The sequence below is a fragment of the Chiloscyllium plagiosum genome, unplaced genomic scaffold, assembly GCF_037043375.1.
Source record: "Chiloscyllium plagiosum isolate Xiang-an unplaced genomic scaffold, Cpla_swu_hap1 HiC_scaffold_31, whole genome shotgun sequence".
Lineage (NCBI taxonomy): Eukaryota > Metazoa > Chordata > Chondrichthyes > Orectolobiformes > Hemiscylliidae > Chiloscyllium > Chiloscyllium plagiosum.
The window spans coordinates 48,773,423-48,786,402 of NW_028270169.1; the positions used below are offsets into that span (position 1 = coordinate 48,773,423).

Here is a 12,980-nt window from a genome sequence, read left to right on the forward strand (position 1 = left end):
AATGTTGGAGTTGTGTTGTCGCACAATCCCCTTTTGAATTATTTAACTGAATTTAAATTCAAACTTCCAACCCTGGGATTAGAATCCATTTCTCTGGGGCAACAGTCAGCACTTCTGGACCAACAATCCAGTGATATTACCACTACCTCAATATCTCTGAAACAGGGAGGGGGGAAATCTGAAATATACAGCCTAATCACAATGGTAACTATTACCAGGGAAACTAATTGAAATGATTAGTCTCGCAATTAAATATTAACATACCTATTCGTTAGTTTTGATAGTCCAGACAATCTATGGTGCGATGGAAAAGTTTTAATCTTTAATATGGCTAATGTTTGCTTTCTTCATAATTTTGGGAGAAATGAGCTCCAAATACATAAATGTTGTTCGAAAACGGAACCTCGTTTCAGTCAAAACACCTCAGACTTAAATCGAATGCAATTTACTGAAGAAATGCAGGCATTAAGAAAGAGATCGGCACCTTTTAAAATGAACATTTAGGTCCACAGAATGAACAACTGACAGCAACACCAAAAGTGAAGCTGAGGACTGGCAAGGATCAGTACGCTTCTGGACAGCAGTGAAGGCAGTACTGATCGGATCTTGCTGAGTGTTTGTGGGAGCGAGGGGCTGGTCTTACCTGTGTCCTGTCGGAACTGGGTGAGTGTGGGGATATCGATGATGTAGGGGGCCAGCCTAGGCTCGGCCTGGCCCAGGGAGATGCTGCTGATTCCTTTAGCCGCAGCCGCTCCTTGTAAATGCTGGAGGCTGCGCTCGATGTGCTCGCTCACACGGCTGCTGTAGGGCCTCCAACGGCCCGCCTCGTCTTCCCACTCCCACACGGCGACCAGCGGAGCCAGGCCGGCTCCGGAGCCCGACACAGGGAAGGGGCTGACGGAGAAAGCCGAGCCACTGGCACCGAGGCCGCCGCCGCCTCCTCCACCTCCAGCAGCAGCCCCTCCGTTTCCGAAGCCCGGCGTTGCCATCCTCGTCCTCCCCGAAGTCAATGTCCGTGTGGGTCCGAGAGTTTAATATCGGCTGCGACAACAAACACCGAGAACTTTCCGATCCAAACTCCTCCCTCCCACTGTTTTCCTCGTCTCCAGGGTGTCAACGACCGCACTGCCTTCTGGGAACTGCAGTCCTTTCCGGTCACAGTCACCGGAAGTCTAGCTGCTGTTTCGCCCGCTGTGAACTCCAAATCCCATGAGACCCCGCTGCAGTTAGCACCCTCTCTTGACGACTGGTGTCAGGTGCGAGCCAAGAAACGAAACTTGGTAATAAACTTTATCGAAATAATTGTGCAAGTCTAACAGGGGAGACTTAATTACACAGGCCACGTTAAGTGAACTCTGCAGTTATAAAGATATCAAGGTTTCAGCAGTAACCACATACAAAAACAAAATGCATAATCAGTTATAAAACAGTGCTGGAGAAATTCGAAAGTCTGGCAGCAACTCTCAAGAGTCGAAACATTAACTCTCCAGCACTATTTTTTTATTTCGAAATCTCCAGAATCCGCAGTATTTCTATTTTTATTCGAGTGCATAATCAACTTGGCATGTTTAGGAATGACGAAGCGGGCCGCTGTTCCCATTTGTCTACTTTATTTCATGCTCTTGTCAATGTTGGTTTCGCAGATGCACTCTCAGTTCGGGGTCATGCTATAGCACAATCGAATAATTGTGCAAGGCTGATGGGAAAATTCGTGTCCGGAAGATTATTTTTAATGCAAATTATCACTTGGAATGAATGCTGCGTTCACGAATACAGCGCAGACTGGTACAAGGGTTAGCAGTAGGATCCTGGTAAATCCAATCATTAGGTCCAAATACATTTCTCTTCAAAACGATTATGACAGTGAAAAGGATTAGGCGAGTTATAAATCTGTAGGGGTAGAAAATTTTTAATCTGAGATGAAATCACTACAGCACTATTCTGGCACAAAGAGACAGCTGGGATTTTAAAAAAGGTAAACTTTTCTTGGAAATGTGCCAGTGTTTCATCTAATTGTATTCTGTTGCAGTTTTGTAATCACCACCTTATTTTTCTGAAGTGGTACAATGTTCACTTAAGCAGCTATGTTATTTACACAATTATTCCAGCTAGGAGAAAGTGAGGACTGCCCGAAGCTCAGAGTTAAGAGTGTGGTGCTGAAAAAGCACAGCAGGTCAGGCAGCATCTAAGGAGTAGGAGAATGATATTTCGGGCATAAGCCCTTCTTCAGGAATGAGGTTTATGGGTTGGGGCTGAGAGATAAATGGGAGGGGGTAGGGTTGGGGGGAGGTAGCTGGGAAAGCAATAGGTGGATGAGGGTCTGGAGGGCAGTGCTGGGTTGGAGGCTTGGGGCTGGGATAATGTGGGGGGAGGGGCAATAAGGAAGCTGTTGAAATCCACAGTGTGATTGCAGGGTCCCAAGGTGGAATATGAGGCATTCCTCCTCCAGGCATCGGATGGTAATGGTTTAGCGGTGGAGGAGGCCCAGGACATGCATGTCCTTGACAGAGTGGGAGGAGGAGTTGAAGTATTCATCCACGGGGCTGTGGGGTTGGTGGGTGCAGGTGCCCCAGAGATGTTCTCTGAAATGATCCTCAAGAAGGTGTCCTGTCTCCCCGATTTAGAGGAGACCAGACTGGGTGCAACAGAAGCAATAGATGACATTAGGAGAGGTGCAGATGACTTTCTAATGGATGCGGAAGGATCCCTTGGGGCCTTGGATGGAGGTGAGGGGAGTAGTGTGGGTGCAGTTTTGCACTTCCTGTGGTGGCAAGGAAGGTGCCAGGTGTGGGCTGGTGGGGTGTGTGGACCTGACAAGGGAGTTGCAGAGGGAATGGTCTTTTTCGGAATGCTGATAGGTGTGGGGAGGGAAATATATCTCTGGTGGGGTCCGTTTGGAGGTGGTGGAGGATGATGCATTGTATGTGGAGTTTGGTGGTGTGGAAGGTGAGGACCAAGAAACGGAGGGCTTGGAGACCTTCATCATGGTGGATTGATGTGTACAGGGACTGGATGTCCATGGTGAAGATGAGGTGTTGGGGGCCAGGGAAACTAATCTTGAAGGAGGTGAAGGGCATGGGTAGTTTAACAAATGTAGATGGGCAGTTTCTGGACTAAGGGGGACAGGACAGTGTCGAAGTAGGAGGAGATGAGCTCAGTGGGACAGGCACAGGCTGAGACAATGGGTCGATCGGGGCAGTCAGGTTTGTGAATCTTAGGAAGAAGGTAGAATCAGGCAGTGCGGGGCTCATGGACAATGAGGTTGGAGGCTGTGGATCCGAGATCCCCAGAGGTGATGAAGTTGTGGATGATCTGGGAGATGATGTTTTGGTGATGGGAGGTGAGGTCGTGATCAAGGGGGCAGTAGGAGGAGGTGTCTGCAAGTTAGTGTCTGGCTTCAGCGGTGTAGAGGTCTGTGAGCCACACTACTACTGTGTGGTGTGGGTTTGATGGTGAGGTTGGGATTGGAGCAGACGGAGTGGTGGGCTGAGCATTGAGGGTGAGAGGTTGGAGTGGGTGAGGTGATTGGACAGGTTGAGGCGGTCGATGTCACGGCGGCAGTTTGAAATGAAGAGGTCAAGGGCGGGTAGCAGGCCAGCACTGGGTGTCCAGGTGGATGGGGTGTGTTGGAGGTGGGAGAAGGGATCCTCAGTGTGTGGGCGGGTGTCTTGGTTAAAAAAGTAGGCATGGAGGAGGCAGAAGAAACATTCAAGGTTGCAGCATATGCTGGAATAATTGATTAATGAGTTCGACACATATATTTCAAAATCTTACACTAGTTCCCAAGTTGTCTTTTAAAAAATACTTATGTCTCTGCTCCTCTTTATCATTTGGTACCATACTTCAGAACTAATGTGGTCTTGTAGGTGGATAACATAAGATTTACATTTGTAAACTTTTCATGACCACAGCATTCCAAATGCTTTACAGCTAATGAGGTATTTTTAAAAGCACAGTCATTTTATTAATGTAGGAAATGAACAGCCATTTCCACACACGAGGTTCCCACAAACAGAAATGTCATAATGATGATCTCTATTGTTAAAGATGTTGAAAGAAAAAAAAGTCAAAACACAGAACATTCCTGTTCTTTGTATGGTACAATGGGAACTTTTACTTACGATGATAGGGCCTCAATTTAAAGTCTGATTGGGGGAAGAAAAAGCCTTCCAGTACTATTCTTGATGTGTCAGTTTCGATTACATCATCTAGAGTGCACTTTAGACCCACAACTTCTGAGTTAATGAGGAAATTGTTAGTTTGAGTCAAGGCAAATTTAACCTTAAATCTTTTTAGCCCGTACAGGCAGACTAAGATTCCACAGCATGACATGTACGTAAGGAAGTTTTAATATTGTCTGCAACATCTACTTCTCAAATAGCAGCACCACCTCAACAAGATTGAATTTTTATTCATCTCATTGTACAATTTGAGATCTTGCTATGTGCATTTTGGTGTCATATTTACCTACAAAAGTGTGAGGGTCTTGTATTGCAGAGGTAGTGTTATGGGTTCAAATTCCACCTGCCCTGAAGATGTATCACAACATAATTTGGCTGTAAAGTACTTTGACATGTCATGTGGAATTTAATAACTGGACAGGTATACTTCTCTTATTAGTATAATTATTTCTTTTTAAAACCAGAGTGTAAAAATACTGTTACAGGGAAGGGAACAGGCGTAAGTAAGGAAATGATGGCCTGGTGTAATTATGCTAGACTATTATTCCAGAAACTCAGGTAATGTTCTGGGGACCTGGGTTCAAATCCCACCACAGCAGATGGAGGAATGTGAATTCAATTTAAAAAAAAAACTGGAATTAAGGATCTACTGATGACCATGAAGCCATTGCCAATTGTTGGAAAAACACACCTGGCTCACCAATGACCTCTAAGGAAGGAAATCTGCCATCGTCACCTGGTCTGGGCTACACGTGAGTCCAGACCCACAACAATGTGGTTGACTCTTAACTGCCCTCTAAAATGCCGAGCAAGCCACTCCGTTCAAGGGCAGTGAGGGAAGGCCAATACATAACTGGCCAGCCAGTGATATCAGTGTCCCACAAGTGGATAAAAATTCTAGAATGACCTTTTCTATGCTCCCCCCCCAAAATAACATTCTGTTTGAGTTTCATGTTGAGATGATTTATGTAATAGAAAGCAAATATACCTTTCCACTCTAAATATTTCAGTATCTATCTTACTATACTCCAGTAGTTTTGCTGTGGAGGCCAGGAAATGGCTGCAAGAGTGCTGAACTGGGAAGCAATGGCTTTGACAATGATCTGGCAGAGACGCGGTTGAGCTACCTGATGAGATCAAAGAAATGTACAGTAGTAAAGTTAGGTGAAGGGGAAAGACCGAGAACCACTTCAAAAATAATGCAGAAAGAATACCTGGAAATTAATGACGACTTCAAGTTAAATTAATAGAGCTTCAAGATATAACGGGAAAGGGAGCAAGTCAGGGCAGGCAGGAACCGAGGACCAGGTAGGACTGATAAATTAAATTGCATTTACTTCAATGCAAGAGGCCATACAGGGAAGGCAGATGAATTCAGGCTAGGAACATGGGACTAAGATATCATAGTAGACCATAGACAATAGGTGCAGGAGTAGGCCATTCTGCCCTTCGAGTCTGCACCACCATTCAATATGATCATGCTTAATCAGTATCCTGTTCCTGCCTTATCTCCATAACCCTTGATTCCACTATCCTTGAGAGCTCTATCCAACTCTTTCTTAAATGAATCCAGAGACTGGGCCTCCACTGCCCTCTGGGGCAGAGCATTCCACACAGCCACCACTCTCTGGGTGAAGAAGTTTCTCCTCATCTCTGTCCTAAATGGTCTACCCTGTATTTTTAAGCTGTGACCTCTGGTTCAGCACTCACCCATCAGTGGAAACATGTTTCCTGCCGCCAAAGTGTCCAATCCTTTAATAATCTTATGTCTCAATCAAATCCCCTCTCAGTCTTCTAAACTCAAGGGTATACAAGCCCAGTCTCTCTAGTCTTTCAGTGTAAGGTAATCCCGCCATTCCAGGAATTGACCTTGTGAATCTACGCTGCACTCCCTCAATAGCCAGAATGTCTTTCCTCAAATTTGGAGACCAGAACTGCACACAATATTCCAGGTGTGGTCTCACCAGGGCCCTGTACAGCTGCAGAAGAACCTCTTTACTTCTATACTCAATCCCTCTTGTTATGAAGGCCAGCATGCTATTAGCCTTCTTCACCACCTGCTGTACCTGCATGCTTACCTTCATTAGCTGGTGTACAAGAACACCCAGATCTCTTTGTACTACCCCTTTACCTAAACTGATTCCATTTAGGTAGTAATCTGCCTGCCTGTTCTTGCCACCAAAGTGAATAACCATACATTTATCCACATTAAACTGCATCTGCCATGCATTTGACCACTCACCTAACCTGTCCAGGTCACCCTGTAATTTCCTAACATTCTCCTTACATTTCACTCTGCCACCCAGCTTTGTATAATCAGCAAATTTGCTAATGTTACTATTAATACCATCTTCTATATCATTAATATATATTGTAAAAAGCTGTGGTCCCAGTAATGATCCCTGCGGTACCCCACTGGTCACCACCTGCCATTCCGAAATGGAACCGTTTATCACTACTCTTTGTTTCCTGTCAGCCAACCAATTTTCAATCCAAGTCAGTACTTTGCCCCCAATACCATGCACCCTAATTTTGCTCACTAACCTCCTATGTGGGATTTTATCAAAAGCTTTCTGAAAGTCCAGGTACACTACATCTACTGGATCTCCCTCGTCCATCTTCAGAGTTACATCCACAAAAAATTCCAGAAGATTAGTCAAGCATGATTTCCCCTTCATAAATCCATGCTGACTCTGACCTATCCTGTTACTACTATCCAGATGTGTCGTAATTTCATCCTTTATAATAGACTCCAGCATCTTTCCCACCACTGAAGTCAGACTAACTGGTCTATAATTTCCTGCTTTCTCTCTCCCACCTTTCTTAAAAAGTGGTACAACATTAGCCACCCTCCAATCTGCAGGAACTGATCCCAAATCTATCGAACTCTGGAAAATAATCACCAACGCATCCATGATTTCTCGAGCCACCTCTTTCAGTACCCTGAGATGTAGACCATCAGGCCCTGGGGACTTATCAACCTTCAGACCTAACAGTCTCTCCAACACTAATTCCTGGCAAATATAAATTCCCTTCAGTTCAGGTCCTTCAGCCACTGTTAACTCAGGGAGATTGCTTGTGTCCTCCCCAGTGAACACAGATTTGAAGTACCAATTCAGTTCTTCTGCCATTTCTTTGTTCCCCGTAATATATCCCCTGTTTCCGTCTTCAAGGGCCCAATTTTAGTCTTAACCACTTTTTTGCCTTTCACATACCTAAAAAAGCTTTTACTATCCTCCTTTATATTATTGGCCAGTTTACCTTCGTACCTCATTTTTTCTCTTCGTATTTCCTTCTTAGTAATCCTCTCTTGTTCTTTAAAAGCTTCCCAGTCCTCCGTCTTCCCACTTATCTTTGCTATGTTGTACTTTTTCTCTTTTAACTTTATATGTTTCTTAACTTCCCTCATCAGCCACGGCCACCCATGCCTCCTCCTAGGATTTTTCTTCCTTTTTGGAATGAACTGATCCTGCATCTTCTGCATTATACACAGAAATATCCGCCATTGTTCCTCCACTGTCATCCCTGCTAAGATATTGCACCATTGTACTTTGGCCAGCTCCTCCCTCATAGCTCCATAGTTCCCTTTATTCAACAGAAATATTGACACTTCCGATTGTACCCTCTCCCCCTCAAATTGCAGATTGAAGCTTATTGTATTATGGTCACTACTTCCCAATGGCTCCTTCACTTCGAGGTCCCTGATCAATTATGGTTCATTGCACAATACCAGATCCAGAATTGCCTTCTCCCTGGTAGGCTCCAGCACCAGCTGTTCTAAGAATCCATCTCGGAGGCACTCCACAAAGTCTCTTTCTTGAGGTCCAATACCATCTTGATTCTCCCAGTCTACCTGCATGTTGAAATCCCCCATAACAACTGTAGTAACATCTTTGCGACAGGCCAATTTCAGCTCCTGATTCAACTTCCATCCGACATCCAGACTACTGTAATTATAGAAACATAGCACAGGGATGGACAGGTTGCCAGGGTTGGAGGATTTGAGCTATAGGGAGAGGCTGAACAGGCTGGGGCTGTTTTCCCTGGAGCGTCGGAGGTTGAGGGGTGACCTTAAAGAGGTTTACAATATAATGAGAGGCATGGATAGGATAAATAGACAGTCTTTTCCCTGGGGTCGGGGAGTCCAGAACTAAAGGGCATAGGTTTAGGGTGAGAGGGGAAAGATATAAAAGAGACCTAAGGAGCAACTTTTTCACGCAGAGGGAGGTACATGTATGGAATGAGCTGCTAGAGGAAGTGGTGGATGCCAGTACAATTGTAACATTTAAAAGGCATTTGCCTGGGTATATGAATAGGAAGGGTTTGGAGTGATATGGGCTGAGTGCTGGCAGGTTGGGTAGGGATATCTGGTCAGCATAGATGGGTTGGACTGAAGGGTCTGTTTCTGTGCTGTACATCTCTTTGACTGGCAGCTTAATGTTCTAGGATACAAATCCTATAGGAAGGATCGAAAAGGGGCAAGAGAGGAGGGGGAGTGGCCTTTTTGATAAGGGATACTACTGTACTTAGGGATGATATTCTTGGGAATACATCCAAGCAAGTTATTTGGGTGGAACTGAGGAATAAGAAAGGAATGATCACCTTACTGAGACTATATTATAGACCCCCTAATCGTCAGTGGGAAATTGAGAAACAAACTTGTAAGGAAATTTTGATTATCTGTAAGAATAATACCATGGTTATAGTAGGGGATTTTAACTTTCGAAACATAGACAGAAACTGGCATAGTGTTATGGCATAGTGTGTACAAGAAAATGTTCTGATTCAGTATGTACCTACTAGAGAAGGTGCAAAACTTGACCTACTCTTGGGAAATAAGGCAGGGCAGGTGACTGAGGTGTTAGTGAAGGAGCACTTTGGGGCCAGCAACCATAATTCTATTAGTTTTAAAATAGTGATGGAAAAGGATAGACCAGATCTAAAAGTTGAAGTTCTAAATTGAAGAAAGGCTAATTTTGACGGTAGTAGGTAAGAACTTTCAAAAGCTGATTGGGGGCAGATGTTCGCAGGTAAAGGGATGGCTGGAAAATGGGAAGTCTTTAGAAATGAGATAACGAGAGTCCAGAGAAAGTATATTCCTGTTAGGGTGAAAGGAAAGGCTGGTAGGTGTAGGGAATGCTGGATGACTAGAGAAATTGAGGTTTTGGTTAAGAAAAGAAGGAAACATATGTCCGGTATAGACAGCAGAGATTGACTGAATGCTTAGTTATGAAGGCAGTAGGAGTATACTTAAGAGAAATCAGGAGGGCAGAAAGGGACATGAGAGAATTTTGGAAAATAGGATTAAGAAGAATCCAAAGGGATTTTATAAATACATTAAGGACAGAAGGGTAACTAGAGAGAGAAAATAAGATCCCTCAAAGATCGGCAAGGCAGACAATGTGTGAAACTGCAGGTGATGGGGGAGATATTAAACGAGTATTTTTGCACCAGTGTTTCATGTGAAGAAGGACATGGAAGATATGGAATGTGGGGAAATAAATGGTGACATCTTGAAAAATGTCCATACTACCAAGGAGAAGGTGCTAGATGTCTTGAAACACATAAAGGTGGATAACTCCCCAGGATCTGATCAGGTGTACCCTAGAACTCTGTGGGGAAACTAGGGAAGTGATTGCTGGGGCCCTTTTTTATCATTGGTAGTCACAGGTGAGGTGCTGGAAGACTGGAGGTTGGCTAACGTGGTGCCACTATTTCAGAAAGGCGGTAAGGACAAGCCAGGGAACTATAGACCAATGAACCTGACATTGGTGCGAGGCAAGTTGTTTGTGTAAATCCTGTCCCTCAGGATTCTCTCCTATTTGGAAAGGCAAGGACTGATTAGGGCTGGTCAGCATGGCTTTGTGCGTGGAAAAAATCATGTCTCTCGAACTTGATTGAAGAAATAACAAAGAGGATTGAGTGCAGAGTGGTAGACTTGATCGATATGGACTTCAGTAAGGCATTTGACAAGGTTCCTCATGGGAGACTGGTTAGATCTCATGGAATTCATGGAGATCTAGCCATTTGGATACAGAACTGACCGAAGGTAGAAGTCAGGGTGGTGGTGGTGGGTTGCTTTTCAGACTTGAGGCCTGTGACCAGTGGTGTGCTGCTAGGATTGGTGCTGAATCCACTACTTTTCGTCATTTTATATAAATGATTTGGATGTGAACATAAAAGGTATAGTTAGTAAGTTTGCAGATGATACCAAAATTGGAGGTGTAGTGGACAGCAAAGAAGGTTACCTCCGAGTACAAAGGGATCTTGATCAGATGAGCAAATGCGCTGAGGAGTGGCAGATAGAATTTATTTTAGATAAATGCAAGCTGGTGCATTTTGAAAAAGCAAATCTTAGCAGGACTTACACACTCCTGGGGAGTGTTGCAGGTTCATATTTCCTTGAAAGTGGAGTCGCAGATAGATAGGATAGTGAAGAAGGCGTTTGGTATGCTTTCCTTTATTGGTCAGAGCATTGCGTATAGGAGTGGGGAGGTCATGTTGCAGCTGTACAGGACATTGGTTAGGCCACATTTGGAATATTGCGTGCAGTTTTGGTCTCCTTCCTATTGGAAAGATATTGTGAAACTTGAAAGGGTTCAGAAAAGATTTGCAAGGATGTTGCCAGGGTTGGAGGATTTGAGCTATGGGGAAGGGCTGAATATGCTGGGGCTGTTTTCCCTGGAGTGTCGGAGGCTGAGGGGGTGACCTTCCAGAGGTTTATAAAAATGAGGGACATGGATAGGCTAAATAAACAAGGTATTTTCTCTGGGGTGAGGGAGTCCAGAACGAGAGGCATAGGTTTAGGGTGAGAGGGGAAAGATATAATAGGGACTTAAGGGGCAGCTTTTTCAGACAATAGGTGGTGTGTGTATGGAATGAGCTGACAGAGGAAGTGGTGGAGACTGGTACAATTACTACATTTTAAAAGCAGCTGGATGGGTCAATGAATAGGAAGGGTTTAGAGGGATATGGGCCAAATAGTGGCAAATGGGACTAGATTAGTTTAGGATATCTGGTTAATGTAGACTAGTTGGACTGAAGGGTCTGTTTCCACACTGTACATCTCTATGACTCTTTGGCTCTAAATAAAAATCACCAGAGACACCTGGAGGTGATAGTTCACAACTACAAGCAAATACAGCTTTATTTTGTACTTGCTACCTGATGGAAATGCCATGTAACATTTTGGGGGTCACTCATAAGAGTGCCAGTATAAGTCTTAATGTTGCTCATCGATGTGTTGAATCTCTTGGAGGGGGAGGAACCTCTGGTGCTGACTAAGAACAGGGATGAACTGTCACATCAGAAGGCTGAAGAACTAATTCCCCACTATCTAAGAACCCCTGGTTAGAATAGAATAGAATCCCCATAGTGTTGAAACAGACCATTTGGCTCAACAGGTCCACATCGACTCTCTGAAGAGCAACCCACCCAGACTCATCCCCTTACCATATCCCTGCAACCCCTATGGCTAATCTACCTAACTTACATATCCCGACACTGTGGGCAATATAGCATGACCAATCCACCAAAGTGATCTCCAGCATCTGCAGACCTCGGAGTCGAAAAGTGCGGCGCTGGAAAAGCACAGCAAGTCTGGCAACATTTCAGGCATAAGCCCTTCATCAGGAGTCAGGAATTCCTGATGAAGGGCTCATGCCTGAAATGTCAGCTCTCTTGCTCCCCAACCCTTTCCAATTGCACACTTTTTGCCTCTAATCCACCTAACCTGCACATTTTTGGACAGTGGAAAGAAACAGGAGCACCCAGAGGAAACCCATACAGACATGTGGAAAATGTGCAAACTCCACACAGACAGGTGTCCAAGGCTGGAGGTGAACCCAGGTACATGGCACTGTGAGGTAGCAGTGCTAACCACTGAACCACTATGCTGTCGTCCAATGACACTCCTGTTTCAGAATTGCAGCAGCTGGGATTTGTAACTCTAGCCTAGGTATTCCTTGTCCACCATATTTACTTTTCATACATAAGAAGCCATCAGACATATGTGGCGGGCAATGGATGGAATTCTTGGTTGCATTATGGACAATTAAGTTGAGTTTGTAAATTCTATTCTGGGACATTTCCTGAGGATCAAGCAATAATACATTCTAAGAATGTTATGAGTTCTTATGCATTCAGTCTTTTGAATTGGTCAGAGAGCAGCTAATTCCAAGTTAGCTATCCAGTTCTTAAACTTTTCCACCCAATCTACATCCGCAACACTGCCCCTGAATCGATTCAGGCACTAAGGTACCTCTGCATCACCCCAGGGCAGTAATTTCTATAACATTTATTTTCAGTGATCCACGTTTTTTCACAATTGTATAGAAAGATCTTCTCTTCAGAAGTGACAACTTTGGGTCTTCAATATATTAATTGTAAGACCGTGTTATCACAATATGCCTGGACTGCTTTAATGTTTTAATGTTCTTCACCATACCAGCATGCGAGTCATTAAAAACTGCAAAATTGTCTGTGAAAGCTAGGGTGGAGCAATTCACTCTTTTGCTGTTCAATATCAATAGATACTCCTGAATTGGCTTCCTCCAAGATGCACAATAACAGATTCAAGGCAATGTTAAAGAATATTGGAAACTGGAGGGTCCCCTGCTTAAATGCCCAATTTTTATTGGTTTTGATTTTGGTTTTCCTCAATTACAGTCACAATCCAATGTGTGTTTCTAGGTCATTAATTAATTGTATGAATGTTTTAGGGAGACAAATTACTAATAAGGCACTAATGAGTCTATGTCCTTCTGAGTCAAATGCCTTTACAAGGTCAACAAAAATACA

At 44.1% G+C, this 12,980-nt stretch overlaps 2 protein-coding genes across 4 annotated transcripts in view; one reads left to right on the forward strand and one right to left on the reverse strand.

Moving 5' to 3' along the window:
- dtx2 (deltex 2, E3 ubiquitin ligase) overlaps window positions 1-1,104 on the reverse strand; it is an 86,695-nt gene extending 85,591 nt beyond the window's left edge. For 2 of the 3 annotated variants that reach the window (XM_043718748.2, XM_043718747.2), the window contains exon 1: window positions 644-1,099. In XM_043718748.2, the coding sequence (XP_043574683.1) occupies window positions 644-989 (346 nt within the window). In that variant the 5' untranslated portion in view covers window positions 990-1,099. Of the gene's footprint in view, window positions 1-643 lie in introns of all 3 variants that reach the window. The other variant, XM_043718749.2, reaches the window with a different exon arrangement.
- Window positions 1-12,980, forward strand: part of lrwd1 (leucine-rich repeats and WD repeat domain containing 1) — an 83,447-nt gene that overhangs the window by 1,285 nt on the left and 69,182 nt on the right. The gene's annotated exons all lie outside the window — the stretch shown is intronic.